At 32.8% G+C, this 22,019-nt stretch overlaps 1 protein-coding gene across 1 annotated transcript in view; it reads left to right on the top strand.

The window, feature by feature from the left end:
* Positions 1-22,019, top strand: part of LOC129971216 (BMP-binding endothelial regulator protein-like) — a 148,032-nt gene that overhangs the window by 52,587 nt on the left and 73,426 nt on the right. Inside the window, exon 2 of the mRNA XM_056084797.1 lies at positions 21,692-21,780. Coding sequence (XP_055940772.1) covers positions 21,692-21,780 — 89 coding nt within the window. The remainder of the gene's footprint in view (positions 1-21,691; positions 21,781-22,019) is intronic.

The following is a 22,019-nucleotide window of genomic DNA, read 5'->3' as shown; positions in this document are numbered from 1 at the left end:
ATTTAATTGCCCCATATTATTAAAATATATAATGAGGAAACTTAGGTAATCTGATTTAGCTTGAAACTAAGAATTGAGTTTGAAACTTTGAATTTTATCTATCATATTAACAGGTTTAATGATCTATTTTAACTAACTCATTTATGTTTCCACTTTTAAAACTTAACAAAATGCTTGTTTTTCCAATTCTTTCTTTACAGTCACAATATGTCACTAAGTATCCATCTTCGTTTTTTCTAAGTTAACGGAATAAAAGCCTCGCCCCTCCGCTTATCCCCGTTATATGAAACCGTCTTTCAATAATCCTTTTGTATAACTTCGTGACCTAGATTTTATCTCCATATAAATCACGACCTCTGCCCACGCCTATTAGTTCGAAGATGAAGGACATACATTATGACGTGAAGACACCGTTATCTCTGCAAGAAATCTTACAAATACTCCTTCCTCTCCCCTGTTACTGCGAGGCGTCAGGAGTACGGTCGCCGATCGTTCTGAAGCCTTCGATGATGAAGAAAATCAATGAATAGCTGCGATGAGTGTAATTACGTGTCTTCAAATATTATTACGGAAGTATAACAATTCCGTTCACCAACAAATTGAATTTTGTTTACGGATGTGCAAAGAGTGCAAAGGTTTAAGGGGAAATAACAAAGAAGTGCTATTCACTTCCTACTTTGTTAGAGAGTCCCTACCCTACTTACATCTCGCTTATCATTTTGGGCAATAATATTTCAATAACTCATCGAACTCCAATGAAATAGTTTGTGCTTTTTTTCAGTGGCTTAACTATTTTTGAGCAGTTTTAAAGAACTTCTTTTTTCGTTTTGCTAGATTTGGCAGATAAAAACATGCGGTTCGTACCGCATTTTTTAAGAAGCATAAACATTAGAAAATTTTAAAAATAGTTTGTGCTTTGAACCTTTAAATAAAGGAGATCAATGTGAAAAAGAATCTAAAGGAGACTCAAATCTACTTATGAAACAGTGTAGCCTCATACCTTCATAGTCCGATTTTTATTTTTCATGTTATTTTATAAATTTACTTTTAAAGATAAACTCGCAGAAGGCAACAACAATAACAATGATAAATGTTGTAGTAAAATACAACAACATTATTTTTTTAATTTATTAAAATTAAAAAAGAATTGCATAGAAACCAAAGTGGTATCACTGAAAAGTTTTTTTATTGGTATTTTAAAACTTGATAGAAAGAATTTTAAGTGATAATAAGTACCAAAGTTATTAAAAGAGCTTTAACATTTCAATTAATTTTTAATAAAAAAATCCATTAAATTTCTCAATAAGCATCTATTTCTCAATATGTAAGAATGTGCTAAATTTTATAGCGCTTAAATATATCTATTTACGACCGGCCCTTCAGAAGGTTTTGAACGACTTTCTTCCATAATGTATATTGTATGAAAACCTGATAAATATTTTCATGTCAAAACCCATATAAAAGTTTTGAAATGAAATGTTAGAAAAATATTAATAAACATAATTTCTAAATGACCTAAATCTTTTTTTTTTTTATCATTTTAAATTTTGTCTGTTTTGTTGATAGAAGATGATATTTATAAAAAAAGCTGTTTTTTCTAATTACTAAATATTGCTCAACTTTGTTATATAATGTTACATACACCATATGAAGATGAGAGTTTAACCTCCTCATCGTCCGTAAGGCGTCTGGTGCGTTCAAATGAAACTTCTGCACTGCGACCGTAACGCGCTTCAAGCGTTTTTCTACATTTTAAAACTTTTAAACGTTTAAAACTTTTTTCAAATGTTTACTTGTTTGAGTTTTTATTTTTGTTTGTTCTAATGCGGTGAAAAACAGAAATTTTCGCGGACAGGACAGGACGGCGATGGGATTAATTTAATGAATTCGGAAAAATTATGCACAGTCTGTTATAAATGACGCGAGTTTGAATATTTTCATTCTAGATAGATAGAAATGTATCTGAAATTTTCCTCCTATAAGCTGAAAATATTTACTTATTGTCTTTTTATTCCTCATTTGTGCCATTACATTCCTATTCTCTCTTATTTTGATCTCAATAAATTCGTTAAAAAAATGTCAATTCAAACTTCGGGAAACTACACATCCACACATAAAATCGGCGCTTCTACATAAGATGAGCGTTCTGGTGGGACCCACAACTAGGGCGCTATCAGAAAAGTATAGATAATGGTTCACTGCTAGAAATTTAAAAGAAACGGCGGTCAAAAGTTTATAATTTAATTTCTCATTATTGAAGACTTTAACAATGTTGATTCAATTCTTAATTGTGGCGTATTAAATTGTTTAATAACTATAAAAATATTTTTGATCATCACATCGTTTTTCCGATCGAAAAGCAAACAACTTAAAATTATTTTTTCATTGTTAAGGCACAGACATTCCAACTATTCTAAGGAAATGAAAGTTAAAAATTAAAAGATTTTCTTATCAATAATGTATTCAATGATATTTTAAAGTATTTTATCTTATTTTAAAAGTTATCCTTCAAGGATCTCATAGTCCTTTTTAAAATCTAAATTTCTATCAACTCTATAAGTGATTAAATCGTTTCTAAATTATTTTATTCGTTTCAAAATTATTTTTTCATGAAATCAAGCATTTCAAAAGCAACGAAGTCTTGGATTCTGACGAGAAACTATTGAAATATATCATGCTGATAAATAAATAATTTTGTAACAAAAATATAACTCTGTGAACTGAACTATTTATTTGTAATTAAAATTAAATATTAAAGTCAACTGCGAAACAGCAGCTTCACTTTAAATGCACAATAGTTTAATTGCAATAATTTTGGATAAAATATTTTTTACTATTTCATAGGAAAATGTCTGACCGAATGTCATTGTATCCGTGGAATTCAACAATTTTCTTAAATGAGGCCACATTTATATTTAAATTTAAATATTTCAGTAATAACTTCATTCGAGTATTCTTCTCAATTTTGATAAAATTACGATGATTTATCTTCTAAAATGTCTAAGGTTAGTTTAAATTACCTAAATACTATATGCTAGCCACATAATTTCATTGAAAATTCTATTGCTTGATTCAACCGAAACTATAAACTAATATTCTTTGAGGCAAATTCTTGATGCACGGACCTTGCGATTACTGAGAGAGGTGAGAGAGACTATCGGAGGTCATCTAATTTATCAAAATCCTTAATTGCGGAAATTCAAGTATATAAACTGAAAAATGTCGAAAGGTTATTTTCGGCATGCGTAAACAAAATTCGACTTTTTTTGCAGGTTTATGACCTAAGAATTTGCGAATATTCTTTCTTTTTTGCCTGTTACGAAAATGAATGAAATAAATGTTAAACAAGAAAATTTATTCAAGTTTCGAACTCATAACATTTGTAAATCTATATTTATCTATATTTGTGTAATTAATTATTTGCAATGAAGCAGCCTGTCTTTTATTTATTTCTTCCATAGCTAGAAATAATTCTCGAATCTTCAGATAACCATTAAATGGGAATAGATACTTTGAAAAAGTTTAAGTAATTGTTATTAGTTAATTTCCGATGGATATTTCCTTCCTCGAATAAAAAATGAAATGGAGACTCCTAGAGATTAACTTATTAAAAATTGACTGTCTCTAACAGCCAGAAAGGCTTTTCAAATGACACAAAATCTATTTCAACAATAGAAAAATTAATAAAAATTTATTCATTAATAGTATACTATAATTAAATTAGCAGAAATAATAAGCGAAATAGATTTTTTTCGTTTGTTTTAAATGATTGGAATAAAGTATTTATATTTTTGACCTTTAGTACAAGGCACATTTGGAAATTTGAAATTTTATATGAGAATCCGAAGAGATTCGCTCTCAAGCATTATGGAACTGAAGTAGTCAATGCCTTTTCAGTGAATACATTTAATATCTAATTTTTTTTTTTTTTACTTAATATCTATTCTTCAATAGTTCAACATAATTCTTTTTAGAACCTTTTTTAGCTTGTGTACGTCTCGGCTGAATTTCGTCGACTGTGTCTTCGTGTCTGCGCGTTAACAAATGGCGTTCTTTGTTATTGAGGCCTGCTGATTGTTTTGCACCATACCTTCACTATAAGTAAACCCGCCAAGTTTTAACGGAATTATTAATTTTGGTAACAATATTATATGATCAAAAGTATTCGAATACTTTTAGATGTAGGCATTTTTTCGAATTTCTTCAAAAAGATTGATAAATTAATAATTGATGTTTGCCCTATAACAATATATATATATATATATATATATATATATATATATATATATATATATGATCACATTTAATGATGGAGATTCGGCACTAAAGGATTAAGGGATCGACCAGAAAGTGGTGCAGAAAAAAAAATGGTATGGGCTCATCCCGTTTAAAAGAAAGGTTATAATAATATGCAGCTTTGGTTAATAGTTTAGTTTTCTGTGCGCAATGCTTACATGCATTTTTGTAATAATAATACAATTATTCTAAAAGATGTGAATGTTTTTTATTCCTCAATTTCCTAAATAAAAATCCTTATTTTTCCACTTGTTTTTTCGTTTATATCATGCAGTTTTCAACCAAATTATATGAAATGTACAAAAAAAATATATTATTGAAGTATTATATTAAAATTAGAAGTAAGTATTTTGAAAGTTTTAAGGAATGTGAGTATTTGTAGGAAATAATGTTTGACTGCTCATTGCAAGATATGGCATGTTTTTCTTTCTTAATTTTTCACAACCAGATAGATATATAAGGAACCTTATGTAAAAATTCCAAATTATAAGAAAGATATCAGCAAAACAAAAGATTTAATTTCAATTGTTCACTAAGAGAAGCTAATGATGAGTTTTTTTTTCTTTCTAAATTGATATTTTTTTAAGGCTAAACAAATAGTTGTATTAATATCTTACTATTAGTATTAAAATAGATTTTCGAACAGATATATTGAATTGTATTTAAAAACATGTTAAATGCCCCTGAATATCTATAAAGCAGGTAAATTAATATATTTACTTACTTTATCATGAATAACAAATTTTATTACGTGATTCTCATTTTTTATATAATAATTAGGATTGTAAAATTATGTAACCCGATATACAATATATAATTAAAGGTAACCGAAAGATTTTACGTTTTGCTCACCATGCAGATGTATCAATTACTAACTTAAAACAGAAGTTAATAATATAAAACGATTCCTATAGGACATTATGGAATGAATTAAAATTAGTAAATTTATTGTAGATAACAACATCTCTTATCAGTGATATAGAGTAGCAGTTTTCTTTTTACAAGAATAGCATGCAATACCTTCAAAAGCCTTCCAAAATGTAATATATAATTTTCCTCATAGAGTAACAGCTGTCATTGCGGCGAAAGGCGATGATTTATTGCTTTTCGCCGCAATAAATCACTAGCAATCGATTTATTTATAGGACAAGCAAAACATAGTGGTATTTTAAATTAATTCAATTCTGATGCAGCCATGGAAGACTTTCATCGAAGTACCAAAGAAAAAAACCTTAAATTTGACTCCGTTACCACTTTACTAAATGTATTCATATGCTTGTAAATATATAGTGTATATCCAGATAAATAAGTTACGATTCTAATATTTGAGCAAATAATATGGATAAAATAAAATTTAATGTTATTGATGATAACTATTTTTCTGCTTTTTAAATTGCATGTTTAATGGATAAATATGCAGATGTTTTTTAGTATAAGGTTAACTTTTATACAGATCGGTACAACAATCCGAAGATTCAAATTTAAAAATATCAATTTGTGGAAAAACCTTACCATTTAATATCTCATTTAAAAAGCAACTGAAATTCAGCTTATTGTAATGCTGATATCTATCTGAAAATTGAAGCTACTCAAATATAATTTTTTTATATATGTTTCCCCATCTATCGGGATTCGAAATGATTGAAGAAAAATATGCTGTATTTTGCATATAAGTAATCAAGTTATTCGTAACAAATACTTATATTTCCTTGACTATTCTTTCTTTGGATTTTTAATAAAATGCTCAAAACTCACTATTCTGTTGAGTTTGGAATAATCTGATTGAGAATTCTGATTATCATCGAAAAAGCATTTTTAAGCATTGAATCAAAAAAGCATTTTTTTAAAATTTTTTTTAATAGATATCATATATATTTTATGTGAAAATACATTAAGTACTAAACAAAACAAATAAAACAACTCAAGAAAGTAAATTGCATATCGTGATAGTTTTTCTTTAAAATGGGGGAGGGGGAGTGAACCCGGATCATTGCTTTATTCATTAATCCTTAGTTGGTCCCTGAAATATTCTCAAAATGAATTAAAACTGTAAAAAAAAATTTTAACATAAAAACATACTTTTAGAAATTATTCTTTAAAAAAATGTATAAATCCGAAAGTTATTTGGATACTTTTGATCAAACTGGATGTACATATTTGTTTTATCCAATAAAAAATATAAATAAAAAAGATTACTGTTTGCTGGAGCTGCAAAATTTTATTTGGTATTTCGATACCTTAGGAATGTTTTGCTTTTCCTCCAATTTTCGCCTATGTATTCTGACCGGATTTGCCAATAACATCACATTTTCCATACTTCCGTCAGATCTTGCAGCGAATAAGGAAACAACTAATCCGTTGCAAAAAAAAAAGGCGGATTTTATAATTTCTTTTAAAAGATTAAATTATTTAAAAAATAGGAATTTAATCTATTTTTTCATGATCCCCAAGAAACATAACTATCCAAGAAATGCAAACAGTATTGAAAGATGCATTTTTTGAAAATAAATTCTTGCAGCCATGCAATATTTCTGAAAGGAAATTACTATTAAGTAGCTAACAAGGAATTCAGTCCCAATTTGATTTCATGCCCAGACTACAACTATGATAAACGTCCTTTTCTATTGAAGTAAGAGATAAAAAATCAGAGTTTGTTTTAACTTAATACAGTACATCCGTTCTAAGACACCAAACATTTCTAAACTAGTTGGCAATATGAGGATTTATCTGGATAGTTCAGTTGTGTGGGAGCACCGGAAATTGCATCAGATTTTTAAATTCGTTTAAATGATCTTCCTTTATTTCACATTTGCAATTACAGACCATAAAATATACTATTTCATTAAAAAAATAAATAGAAAATTTGTATTTCTAAATGCTTTCCAAACTTTTCAACGAGAGTAAAATAGGTCTTTCGGGAGTGAATCTAAAACATTTAATTAATTAAAGCTTATTAAATTATCGGGTATTGTATCTAATAGTTAATGAATAATCCTGATGTGTCTTACATCCTGTAAAATCTAATGTTTTTTTTTCTTTCATGTAGCCTGGAAATTTGCATTTGATCAAAAATAATGATTAGATATTCTTTTGTTTTTTAAATATATATTGGGAGAAAAATATGTAAAAAATACAATACTATTTTCAAGTAAAGTTATGAACCATATTTCATTACAGCCAATTAACTTGTTATTATTCTCCAGTTATTCACTAATATTAAGGCTCTGCAGAATAGAAAAAAAGTGCTTAACATTTGCCGCATTTTTTTGCCTTTGTATTAGGTATACTGAAATACCATGACGTTTTTGAAATGAATATAGAGAGCGCCTTTGTATTTCAGTATAAAATATAAATACAAAATTATTTATACTATATATATATATATATTTTTTAGTTTTTACGTTTTTTGATATCTCGCAAACTTATGATATTATATTAGTCTTGCATTTGATAAGGAAGGAAAAGGTACGGTTCTCACATCTTCGATTTATTCTAAATACATCGTTGAGATGCATTAAGAATATTTTTTCTTAATTATAATACCAGTTTCACTTTTACAATTGAACTAATTTATTACAATCAGACAAAATGCAGCATTCTCATTATGTAAAACATCAGCTTTCATTTAAAAAAGTCTCTTCTCATTACTAATAATTTTCATATCAATAGAAGAATAACAATGTCGAAGCCAAACTGTCGCCGCGTACGATACGACTCACTCCGATCTCAAGAAGATGCTCTCGCTACGAGCGCACCCTTTACCTGCAAAGCCTCGTCTCGAATGCAACTCCGGGCATGAGACAGAAATATTTATATTTAAAGAGCTTGGCGCTCGCCAACAGCCGTAACTCACTTTTTTTACAGTGTAGGTAAGTCAAGGTTCTCGCATGACCTTCGCTGTGATGAAGTTTGGCGGGAAAGCAATAAACCGGAATCTTACGTTGAGGAGGAATCGTATCCAGACCGGGTTCAGCCTGAGATGCGTTCGAAAATCAAAATTTGTTTTTACAAATAGAGCGGGATCGTAGAATTCAAGAAACCCGTTTCAAATTTTTCCTGCGAGGCTTCTTAAACCTGAGTGGGGTTTTCATGAAGTAAAGAAAAAAAAATATGTTTTTGGATACTTTATATTGCGGTAAATAACATCAAGGCGATCCCCAAGTGGAGGCTTTTAAGTTTGATTTTGTAGAAATTTTCAAAATTGCTAATTTAATCGATCTGATTTGATCTATTAAACTGGCAATTTTGATTTCAAGATTAAGCAAAATTCACGACATATGAAAATTAATTGCTGAAAAAAGTTTTACTAAACTTAGAATTTTTTATAGTTCTTAAATGGACACTCAGATCCTTTTGGAAAACTGATGCTTTTAAAATTAAATAATATCTGTGGGAAAAACACAAAGAAAATGTATTCCCTTTGGCAACCTCCCAAGAAATGGCCATTAAAGATGTTTTGTGATGACAAAAAAAGTTCTTAGCATTCAGGCTCTTTCTTATATTCATATAGTTATGATATACGATTTTATGAATCCATTGTTACTTTTTTCTTTCATGTACATTCTGTCATTCCAATAAACAATCAATAATATCATTTTCAGTACTTTTATGGCTTTAAATTCAAAAAGTTCTATTTCAAAAATAATTTCGCAGTAGAAATTAATAAAATATAACAAATTGATTCTTGTTTACCGATTTCTACCAAGTCCTATTTGAAATTAAAGTGTCATTAAATCCATTTCCATATCTTCTCTTATGTGCTTTTATTACTTTTTATCTCATTTATTTATTCAAAGAGAAGATCAAAACCCATTGAATAACTCATTGAATATGTAGTTATTCAAGGAAAAGATCAAATTATTGCATATAATTCGTTCTTTAAGATTATAGTGAATCCTTATCCAAATTTATATCTCTAGCATCGTTTTAGATCTATAACGGTAATATTGACTGTTTAATGATAACAATAATATTTAAATAAGTATAATATTATCTACTTATTTCTTGAAATATTTTGCAGATATTTCTTGTATTATCGTCGCATATGTTATTTTCCCCTTTTTTAGCATAAAATAGAACTGCATTTTTCTTATGTATTTTTATTATAAGAACCTGTTATTAAAACAATCAAAAAGATTAAAAATATTAAAATATGCGATTGTTTAATCGTAAAATTTTATGTGTCATGATGCTTAAATATATGATTTTTGCGAGTTTTCTATAAGTATATAATTGCCTTGTGTTAGACTGAATAATTGAATAACTAAATATCAAATGCAATAATAACAAGTGAAAAGCACATTCCAAATGTCTTAAAGGTATCTCAACCCGTTTATTACATTTTGAATAAATAAAAATAAAGTGGTGATAAATACATTCATATACAGACACGTAATAGTTACTGAGTATAACTATTATAACTTCATCATGCCTTTGAAATGAGATTCAAAAGCATGATTAAAATCGCAAGTCCTTTAAACCACATGTTTGAGTATTTGAAATATAGTTGAAATAGTTGAAGGATTTGAGAATTTGAAATAGTTGAAAACAAAGTTACTAATCAAAAGATAAAAAATTATACTAAATATACATTTTTTTTAATACTATTCGTTTTTTTAAAAATCTTTTCACTTTCGCGTATACGAAATATACAAAAAGAAAATACTGTAATCGTCAAAAAATTCAAATTCGAGATTTTGGCGAATGTCAACATTTCAGATCTCCCTGAGTCTTCCTCTATCTGCCTGTCTGTGATCACAGTAACTCAAAAATGCTATTAGTAGACGGATGAAATTTGGCAATGACTTTTTCGGACCTGTTTTTGTTAAATATCGAATGAAATCCAACCAACAGAATTCGATATGTTCGATTGTTCTAATATGTTAGTTTCATAACTACAAAATGATGAATGAAAGATAGATAAAAGTTGTCTTCTAAAATGTAAATATGTATCAGATTTTGAACCAAATGCGATGACTTAAATGCATGTGATTTTGTGTCTCTAATTTTAGTTCTGTATCAAATTTTTATTTCCATCAGTCGGAAAAAAAAAGGGCCCAAAGTATATATTTTTATTACGTATTAACCGTATCCCAATAATTAATTTCCATAGATTACAGGCTAAGAAACTCTATTGTAACTATTGTTCGCCATTGGCATGTGTTTAATGACGCACAAGTGCATTTTTTACAGAGTATACTAGAGTGTTTCGGAGAGACCACTCCCGGGTTGATTTAAAATATGAGTAAACTAGTGAAGGTAGATTATCGTGCAGCAAAATAATTATTTTCTCAATGTACTACTGATTTTCTTTAGTTTTAAGTTTAGTTATATTAACGTCCCAATTTAAATCAATACTAGGGCTATTTTTGGACGGACCTCGTAATTTTGAACCGCGGTTAGATGATAAGGACGACACCTGAGTTATCAGCGTCCTCTCCACACCACACCACACTAGCGAGAGTACGTTTGTACTGGGCGGACTAAATTGCACCAGACACTCTTACACGGCGGTTCTTCGGTGAAATCGGGTCACGAACCTGTAACCCTCCGGTTCCGAAGCCGAGACCAGACCACCGCGGTCCCTCTGATTTTCTTCAGAAAGCTTTTTACTTTTGTCTGTATTTTGCGCAAATTAACTTTCCAAAAGTTTTAATTAGTTCTTCTTTCTGGTGCAGATTATCCTGTTCATGGAACGTTAAGAAAGTTTAAAGATGGTTTAAATCATATAGAAATGTGATTTTCTTGTAATTGAACAAAGGATCAGAAACATAAAGAGGGAACACTAACGTGTATTCTTAATTAAATTAGACATCCCCAGCTAGATAAGTAAAAGAAAAGGAAAAACAGAGTCAAATGTACAACATATATTTAATTTTAAAAAAACAATACCTTAGTTTCATGAATAGCAGCTAGACAAGGCTATGTAGTCGAAAGGATACGAAAATAGCAAGTAGAATGCAGTATAAACAACAAACTTTTGGCTTACTTAAAGTAAATACTCGGAGGATTTGCTATCTGAAGCGGTACACGTTTCTTAAGTTGTTATTTACGCAACTAGTGTAAATTTGCAGTCCTCTAAATCTGCGTTGTACGTTTATCTGTTGCATCCATTTCTTTTGCTTAGTTCAATGATTAACAAATCCTCCATACCATCTACGTTTCTAGTCACGTTTTACAGAAAAATCTATTTATTTCTGTATACTCTATCTTTAAAGCTTGTAAATAGCCTTTCAGGGCATCTTATGGAATAAATACTTGCTTAAATATCATTTTCTGAGAATTGATTTACAGAGATTAAAACTAAAATTCATTTAATAATAAAATTCGTTAATTTTATACGAAAGCCCAAATTTGATTAAAAAAAATTGTTTTAATATTGTTACGAATTTCCTGCGATGTGCTTAGAGTAAATTCAATAAGCAGAATCCTTTTAAAAAAAAATAAATAAAGCTATTCATTTAACGAAGACTACAAGAATAACACTGCGCATTCAATAGCTCAGTCACCAGCCTACAGCTTGCTTGCTGTCTAAGGCTCCAATACCACTCCTAATCTTTCGTGCTTGTTTTTATATGCTCTCTGCCGGAAGTGACGTCACTAACAGGAAGTTATGTCATATTAGAAAAATCCAGAACCTTGGAGAGAATTCAAGAAATCAGGATCCCTCTAGAAAATTCTTTCTGTCGCCAAGGTTTCCAACTTCCGTCGTCAAACTTGGCGAAATGTCACCAAATTTGGCGACAAAAATTAGTTGCCTAAAACATCGCCAATGAGCCAATATCTCGCCAATTTGGCGACTTGCTATTGAAATACAATGGGATACATATAACATTCATTATCATAAGACAAATTACACCAATTTACAGAACATTGCCCCCCTCTCAAGGACTGCACGTCCCGGGCAGTACAATCCTTGAATAGGTAAAAATTATTTACAAGTATATACAATGGTCGACAGTACACAGTTACATACAAGCATATAAGTGGCTCTTTCGATCAGCTAGTTTCGTCCCTAGAGTTACAAAAATAAGGGGGCAGCCGATCACAATGCACTACCCTAGGTCTTGAGTTCTTAGATTTTTGGATACGAATCACAACGTCATTTAGTCTTTTTAGGACTGTATATGGACCGTCCCAATTTGTCTGTAACTTTGGAGAAAGTCCTTTTCGTCGAATCGGGTTCCAAAACCAAACCTTGTCACCTTCGTGAAATTCATGTCCTGTAGCTCTCGTGTCGTACCTGGTCTTCATCTTTTCCGTTGCGATGTCGATCCGATTACGGGCGAACTCGTGCACACTTTCTAAACGTTCCTGTAGTTCATGGACATATTCTTCAGGAGAAGAAGGCACATCAGGAGGGCGCCCAAACAGGAGATCACAGGGCAGACGGAGTTCACGACCGAAAAGCATCTGGGAGGGAGTGAATCCAGTGGTTTCATGGACGGCACTTCGATAGGCAAGCAGGAACATAGGAAGCTTCCGATCCCAGTCTTGTTGATTCATGGAAACGTGGATAGAGAGATGGTTTAAGATCGTTCTATTAAATCTCACAACCATGCCGTCTGACTGGGGATGTAAGGGGGTAGTTTGTGTCTTATCAATCTTAAGAAGGACACAAAGTGCCTTGAATACAGCAGAAGTGAAATTTCTGCCTTGATCAGAGTGCATCTGAAGGGGCGTCCCATAGCGAGAAATCCAGTTCTGCAGTAATACTTCGGCAACTGTTGTAGCTTCTTGATCAGCGATCGGGTAAGCCTCGGGCCACTTGGTAAAATAATCCTTGACAACTAAGATGTATTTGTAGCCATCATTTGAACGTGGGAGAGGCCCTAAGATGTCCAACGCGATTCTTTCAAATGGTGCCCCTACATTATAGCGCCGTAATTTTCCACGGCATCGTGTTTTGGGTCCTTTTCGGGCCCCACATGCATCGCAGGACTTGCACCATCTTTCTACGTCATCTCTTACTTTGCTCCAGAAAAACCGCTCCCGAACCTTTTGGATGGTCTTCAATATTCCAAAATGACCTCCGGTTGGACTACTGTGTAATTGTTCCAACACTTCCGGTGTTCTTGATCGTGGGAGTACTAATTGCCATTTTGATGTTTTGCCATCCTCAGACTCCCATTTTCTGTATAGTACACCATTACGAATATGGAGTGAATCCCAGAGAGCCCAATAGCGTTTGCTATCCGGACGATAGCTGGAGATATCTTGCCAACTGGGTCTAGTGCTAGATGATTCAAGAAGTTCCAAGATAGGTTTTATGTCGGGATCCGTAAGTTGAGCTTCTCTGACTTCTTTATCGCTCCAACGGTCTATTTGTGTCGATACCGAATCCTTTATTTGACGAATGACAGGTGTTATCATGTCATATTTCTTCTCGACTGTAGAGCAGTAAGAACAAGCATTCGAGCATGGTCTTCTTGATAAGGCGTCGGCTTTACCATGAAGGGACCCCTTGCGATGTTTGATCTCGAAATCGTACTCTTCAAGTTTCTGAATCCATCTAGCTATCTGGCCTTCGGTGTTCTTAAAATTTAAAAGCCATGTCAGGGACGCATGATCCGTTCGGAGCAGAAACTTCCGACCGTAAAGATAACTATGAAAGTTCTCAACAGCTTTTACAATGGCCAGTAATTCTTTTCTGGTGACGCAGTAATTTCTTTCAGGCTTTGAAAGACACTTGCTCCAGTATGCGATGACATGTTCTTGGCCGTTAATTTCTTGGGATAAAACTGCTCCGACACTTTCATGGCTTGCGTCCGTGTCAAGAATGAATTGCTTTTCGGGATCCGGATAAACTAGAATGGGAGACGATGTTAGAGCCGCCTTCAAGCTATTAAATGCTTCCTCGCATTCGTCTGTCCACAAGAACTTCTGTTTGTTTTCAGTCAGCCTGTGGAGAGGTCTCGCGATTGAAGAAAATCCTTTAACAAATCTTCTGTAATATGTGCACAGACCGAGAAAACTTCTAAGCTCATGCACATTTTTAGGGCGCCTCCAGTCTTTTACAGCTGACACTTTCTGTGGATCAGTTCTAACACCATCAGCAGAAATTATGTGACCCAGATAATTCACCTCGTGACGGAATAAGTTGCATTTGGAGGGGTTTAGCTTCAATTTGGCCTCTTTCAATTTTTCAAATACTCTCCTTAGGTTGCTGAGGTGTTCCTCGAAACTTTTCCCTACAATGATGATGTCGTCTAAATAAACAAGGCAAGCTTCAGGAGTGAGTCCGTTCAACACTGTCTCCATGAGGCGTTCGAAGGTAGCTGGTGCATTACAGAGACCAAACGGCATGACCTTAAACTGCCAAAGTCCTTGTCCTCCTGTCGTGAATGCTGTCTTTTCACGGTCTTCAGGATGTATCTCTATTTGCCAATAACCGCTTTTCAAATCCAAGGTAGAGAACCACTTGTTTCCGCTAAGAATGTCTAACGTGTCATCGATTCGTGGAAGTGGATAACTGTCCTTTTTTGTGACATCATTGAGCCGTCGATAGTCTACACAAAATCTCGTAGATCCATCTTTCTTTCGGGCTAACACGATGGGAGAAGCCCAGGGACTCGACGAAGGCTCGATGACATCTCGTTCCTGCATGTCCCTTAGTAGATCTTTAACTTCTGTTGTCTTAGCAATTGGTAGTCTTCGGGGATTCTGTTTAATAGGAGAGTGATTCCCAGTTTCAATTCGATGTTGAGCCAATTTCGTTCTCCCGAGGTCACCAGATGTACAGGAAAACAGTTCCTCGTATTCGTCAATAAGCATCCATGCTACACTTTTCTGTTCCTCATTCAATTCAGTGGGCTTCAACAGATTCAGTTCGAGTTCTTTAGAAGGCTTTTTCGACATGATTTCGGGATGTTTCTGTGTACAGGTGACTGGAGCACATGTTGCTAATACGTCGCCTTTCCTGATTGTTTTAGGATTACCAGTTAGATTAACAACTCTGACTGGTACAGTTTCCTTCGAAAGATCTACCAGTGGGGAAGCAACCAATACACCTTTTGGAAAATTTTCAGAGTCCGGAAATTCAGTTAGACCATGTCGAAAGTTTTGACTTTTCTCAGCGGCCCCTCTTACAAGCATCTCAATTCGAGCTGGAATAGTAATATCACTTTTACAAGTTATTCGATGACACGGTTCTCTTTCATCAGCTCCTAACTGGAATAACGCTACATCTTCCGAATTTGAGCGTAGCACATTATTCTCAAAGTCAATTACAAAATTATGTTTTGTTAAGAAGTCCAAACAAAGTATAAAAATGTCGGTGATTTCGGCTACAAACACGGTATGGCCATATAACACATTTCCAAACTTAATTGTTATATGCATCTTGCCAATAATGGGGATTTTATCCCCTTTCACGGTCTGAAGGGTAACGCAGGGCGGTGTCCGAAGAATTTTTACGCCAAGTTGTTGTGCTAAATCTTGGCGCAAAATGGTGACATTGGCCCCTGTGTCAACGACCATTCGACACGGAAATCTATTTACATTCGCTTCAATAAACAGTCCATTCTCGCTGCTTGATGAAATTTGTAACACTTCAAAATGGGGCTTTTCATTCTCTGGCAACCTCCGCCCCGCGAGACCGCCACTACCTAGTTCCTGAGTATTATTCCTCGACAGGCTCCTAGGCCGTTGATCTTGCCGAGCCTGGCATTGCCTTTGGAGATGGCCTTCTGCTCCACATTTCCAGCAACGGGCGTTGTTTCTTTTAAATTTGCCTGTCTCCTCTCCAGACCTCTGCTTCATCCCCCGGAACTCCTCTAACAGTTGTGTCATAACTTTAAGTAAAGGATCCTCATCTCGTTTCACCTCCGCACCTCTGATAAAGTAACGATCCCTTCTCGATGCTTGTTGTGCCGCTTCAAACTTGATCGCGTAGACTAAAGCGGACTTCAGATCCTTAGTTTCCGCCATTCGTAGTGCCTTTTGTATTTCTACGTCTCTGACGCCATCGACGAAATACTGCACAGCTAAAGTCTCTCTTACTTCAGTAGGACAATCGGAGAAGGCGAGGTGGAACAGCTTTTAAATGTCCGTTGCGAGCTCTTGAAGGGTTCCGTTGGGTTTTTGTTGGCGAGTCTTTAACTGAAGTCGGCTATAATCCTTCAGGCATTTCTCGCCAAAACGCAACTCTAGGGCACTTGAAAGAGCATCAAAATTTAACTGTTCATTATCGGGAATGGTCCTCAGTATATCTGCAACTTCGGCTCGGAGAGAAGAAGCCAATTGGCGAGCTTTGGTAATTGGATCCCAGCCATTAGCTTCTGCGACAATGGCGAACTGCGTCTTATACACCTGCCAAGATGTTTGTCCGTCATACGGCAGTAATTTCATACAGGGTCTGTTGACAACAGGCATATATCGAGCATTTTGAGATTGATTTGCAGCAGCCAATCCAAATTCTTGAGGAGTTTCATAGGACTCTCTTGATTCTTCAGTAACTTGAACTTCCATTTCTTGCTTCAATTTCTCAAATTTCTTTTCCATTTCTTCTAATCTTCCTTCAAATTCCTCTACTTTAGCATTGGCTACCTTCACGGCGTTATTAATTTCCTTCATCTCAGATTTCATTTCTGCTTGTCCTGCTTTCATTTCGACTTGTCCTGCTTTCATTTCTGTTTTCATTTCAACTTGTCCAGCTTTCATTTCTGTCATGAATGACAAAAGTTGCGTTAATTTGTCTTCCAATGCGGATTCTTCCTTCTGCTTTTCTTCCGCAGCTTTCTTACTCTGCTCATTCGTTTCACCAACGTTGTCGGATATACCACCACAACTTTGCTCTCTTTCAAGAGCTTCTCGAAGACGTTCGATCAAGTCATCTTTCAGTCCTGATGTGGGCAAATTCCTCGCCGACAGTTCGTCTTTCAATGCGGCCACAGTGAGTTTCGACAGAGATTCTCGATGAAGATCAGCCATTTTCCTTTATCTTCACTATTCGATCCCACTTCTGACACCAATTTGTTACGAATTTCCTGCGATGTGCTTAGAGTAAATTCAATAAGCAGAATCCTTTAAAAAAAAAATAAAGCTATTCATTTAACGAAGACTACAAGAATAACACTGCGCATTCAATAGCTCAGTCAACCAGCCTACAGCTTGCTTGCTGTCTAAGGCTCCAATACCACTCCTAATCTTTCGTGCTTGTTTTTATATGCTCTCTGCCGGAAGTGACGTCACTAACAGGAAGTTATGTCATATTAGAAAAATCCAGAACCTTGGAGAGAATTCAAGAAATCAGGATCCCTCTAGAAAATTCTTTCTGTCGCCAAGGTTTCCAACTTCCGTCGCCAAACTTAACGAAATGTCGCCAAATTTGGCGACAAAAATTAGTTGCCTAAAACATCGCCAATGAGCCAATATCTCGCCAATTTGGCGACTTGCTATTGAAATACAATGGGATACATATAACATTCATTATCATAAGACAAATTACACCAATTTACAGAATTCGTAACAATATATTGCTTTTCATTGTATATTTTAAGTTTTTCATTCCGTAAGAAATAACTGACTAATTTCTTTCAGATGAGATTAATACAGATTAAAATCAATTAATTGGTTTAATATAATTTTGTTATTCTGTAATTGAAAAATATTTTAATTTGCTTTAAGGAAAAAAGTTTAAAATGAGAAATTCGTTTAGCATTTGCTTTCAAGTTTATAAAATTGTAGAATAGCTTTTATAACAGAATTTGAAGCGAGATCGTGTCCATAATGTAATTTTGCACATTACATTAATTATAATGTAATTTTGCATATTAGATACCTTCAAGGGCAAAATTTATAAAATTATCTCATTTGAATTTTTAAAAAATTATTTGATTTTCGCTTTAAACTCCCACTGTTCCTTTTCTCTTTCATGAAATCGATAAAATATATGAGAAACAAACTGATTAAAATTAATAATTTATTTTTACAATCATGATCTCACTTAGAATATTCTGAGGTTGCTTTATTTTATCCTATAAAATCAATTTTAGAGATCAAAGTATTTCGTTCATTGATTTACAAGTTTCATCATTAATTTTTAACGAGGAAAGTTCAAAATTAAAATGCCTGAGCCTTAATATTATTTCGAATCCACAAGTTCTCATGGATTGGCCAGTTCTTTAAAGGAAATTAACGAGAAATTTTCCTTTGTACGAAGAATCACAATGATATCTCTGCCTTGTTAATTGGCATTCAGAAATCATCAATAAATTTTCCGATAAAACTCGACAATTAAGTAACTATCTATAAATCTTCTGAATAAAACACTAAACTTCTGTCTGGAAGATTTAAAGCATTCTATATCTTTGTATCTTGACATTTTTAATTGCAGCGTGGAAATCGACATACATATATCAGTGTTTATGAATGATTATAACATATATCCAAGCTCATCATTAATCTAATGGCTTAAAGCATGGTATGATTGAGTATGAATCGATAAAAATTGTTTATGGATTTTATCCTCTATATGTTCTCCCACCATCATTATTTGAAATCTGGCGGATTAATCTATTCTTTAATCAACAAATTACTTGATGATAGCGGGCACGATGCTTGAAGTATTCCTGATTTTCCTTCAAACACAAATGTGGCCCAGTTTCTCCAATAAATTCCCCAAGAAGCTTCTTGATTCATGGAATTTACTAAATTGTTTGACCAAGTGAAATGAGATCATAAAGTGCATGAATTCCACCTTATATGACTTTTTAATGATGAGCAATTATGAGTTTTCCAAATGAAATGATTTGCTTTCCCTAAAATTTTAGTTTTCGTGCATTTTTAGGTACTTTTGAATGAAGTAGTTAATATTTTCTGTATCATTTTATGTGTATTCTGGAATTGCTGTTTAATTTTTTTTTCTTATTGAAACTTTTGTAATTCAAACATTTGTATTGCTCTTTCTGGATTGTGCAACAAAATATGAATTCAGTATTACAACCCTATCCTTGTCAGAAAAGGCCTCTCTCAAGGCTTCTAATATACATAACTGCATCCGTAGAGGGGCCTAGACCGGTAACAAGCAGAAATTCAATTCGAAGAAACGAATCAAAGGCGTAGTTTCTCCGATCCTCAGACCCGGACATCCTTGTGGTCGAAATGGGAAGAGGTGAGGAAAGGTCAGAAACTCGCAGGAGTGTGTGGCATCGTCGCTTGAATATCAAAGATGGTCAGATGTGGGCGTTGGTTGCCTTTACGGCTCATAAGTAAATTCCGTGCCTGCAGTGGGGGTGGAATGTTAATAATGATATAAATGAGAAATACGCAACAGGCACGGGTTAGTTGTTCATTCTGACACACAACATTTAAGAATGTCTAAAGAAAAGAGTGATTGCTTTTCCATGGTGTCTGTAAGACTACTAGGATGCAGATAACTCTGTTACATCTTCTTTCGAATCCGGGCAACACTAATTGTGATAGCGTTGTTAAGGAATAATGTAATTGAAGATTCTCTCACTTTTAAAAGACCTTGAAAAATTCTTTCGGTCTTGCTCTTCAAAAACAGTTTCAATGGTCATTCTTACATGAATATTTGAAGATGCTTCAAGTATTTAATAATGAATCTTCTTCTATTTCCTAATGAAATTTATTAGTCATTTTGGGGGATTATTATTATAATAATTTTGACTTTTTTAAGACAATTTTTCTGCTTGCTGTAAATTATTGCTACAGATTTCAGAGATTAAATAAATAAAAAATATTACTGAATAACAGTAATTGTTTATGGGCGATTTTAAACTCTCTAGGTAATTCTTAGCTTCAGAAAATATCCTCTTTTATTCCGAATAAAATAAAAGACAAAAATTTGAAAATATATCTCAGATTAAAAATGATAATTTTAATAATTCATGGAAATTGTAAATCTCGTTTCTCAAAATGACATTTTTTAGAAATTGAATTTCTTGCTTTGAATCATTTTTTAGATATTTGGTGAATGGTTGTTTTGGAATCGTTGGGATATAGTTTTATCCGGATAAGCAGCGAATTATTAACCTATTAAAATCAGATTTAACCAGATTATATGGAGGATTATTTAAAATTGCAAATCAAATTGACATCAAATTTGTGATTTAATATTGATTGCATCTTCTCAGTAACTGTAAAAACAAATATTGGTTAAGAACTTAATGTAAAGCAATCACTACGATATATTTCTATTTCAGTGAAGGATTATTTAGTACTTTTTTAAATTGTGAATTTAGATTATTTTTAAAGGCAGGTATTTTCTCGTCAATCTCACTTTATTCTTAAACATATAAATTTATATAATCGCCTAATTACATTATACATCTTATTTGCTTTATTTAAGGTTATTTCAATATATTTAAGAATATAAACAGCACCAAAAAACAGTTAAATGCGTCCAAGTAATTTTTGTTTTTTAATCTAATTGATGTTTTGTTTTTTCAGATTTAAATATAAAAAAATTCTGTCTTTAAATGCATGCTGTAATATTCGTCATTATATATGAAAGAGATTAAAATGCACTTCGATCAAGGATTAGTGCGGTTGTAATTAAATTTTTCTCAAACCGCAATTTTATTAATATGTTTTTTTTTTCAAATTCCATGCAATAATTTAAGAATATTGGAGTTATAGCCTAAGCTATAATAGTTTGTCACTATCGGAAGTAAGATTTCTCAAAACGTACGTTTCACTGTTTTTTAAAAACTTACATTTTTAGAGTTTCCTTAACTGATGGAAAAAATCCTTTGATTGTATTCATTTACCAATTTGAGGCTTTTCGGGTCTTTCACTCTTTCCTGTAAATCTCTTAGCTTTGATTGTGATGATAGTTAGAGTTACTATTTCCTCTCTGAGCTTATATAATGGCGGGATATCATTTGACACCCTGCGGATTTAATGGGCATTAAGCCAGTATAATTATGTATTTTCTGTGAAAGCGGGTTTCGAATCTGCTGCCCTTAGTCGAAATTCTGCCGTAAGGTCATTGCGAGTTTAAGAAAATACTCATTTTTATTTTCTATTGTTACTTTAAGACAGATAAACTAATTTTAATAATTCTCTTAGAAATTTAGGAAATTGATTTCTTTTTAATTGGCACAAAAATTTAACGTCAATTATATCCAAAGTGATTACTTTTTGAAGGGAAGCGTTTCGACTTTCAGTCCGCCACATTTTTAAAAATTAACTCTTTGATCCGTCTTCATTTTAGATATGCATTGAACAATTACTGAAATTTCATTAAGATAAAAGGCACGAATTGAACTTAATATTGATTTTTTTCTCTTAATCTATGTATTGAAAAAAATTATAAAAGAATATTTGTGAAATTTTATACTAGAATTCATGAAAATAATTCACTTAAAACTTTTTGCCTTTTCATAATTGAATGTTTCTGTTACTAACCTGCCTTTTATTACAACTTCAGGTTCTCCCGTATTTTGCGACAAAGAAGGCGTAGAAGTGGATATACCTTGGATATCTTCAGATCCATGCATCAGTTGCAAGTGTCAAGCGGTAAGCAAATCTACATTTATTTGTTGTTCTTACAATAATAGGTTCCATATCTAAAATTTCTTTACAGAATCGAAATATCGTGTTTATTTATCATCATCATTTTTTTATTTTAAAAAGTCGTTAATTAAATCTTTTTTACAAGGACAATGGACAAGAACAAGGAATTGATTATTGAAACCAGAGGGACAGGTCTCCCAAAACTTTTTCGCATACTCTCTAATAAAGGTGTTATCCCCCAC

The sequence above is a fragment of the Argiope bruennichi genome, chromosome 6, assembly GCF_947563725.1.
Source record: "Argiope bruennichi chromosome 6, qqArgBrue1.1, whole genome shotgun sequence".
Lineage (NCBI taxonomy): Eukaryota > Metazoa > Arthropoda > Arachnida > Araneae > Araneidae > Argiope > Argiope bruennichi.
The sequence above is the reverse complement of the archived record's forward strand: the minus strand, read 5'-3'. Positions and strand labels throughout refer to the sequence as shown.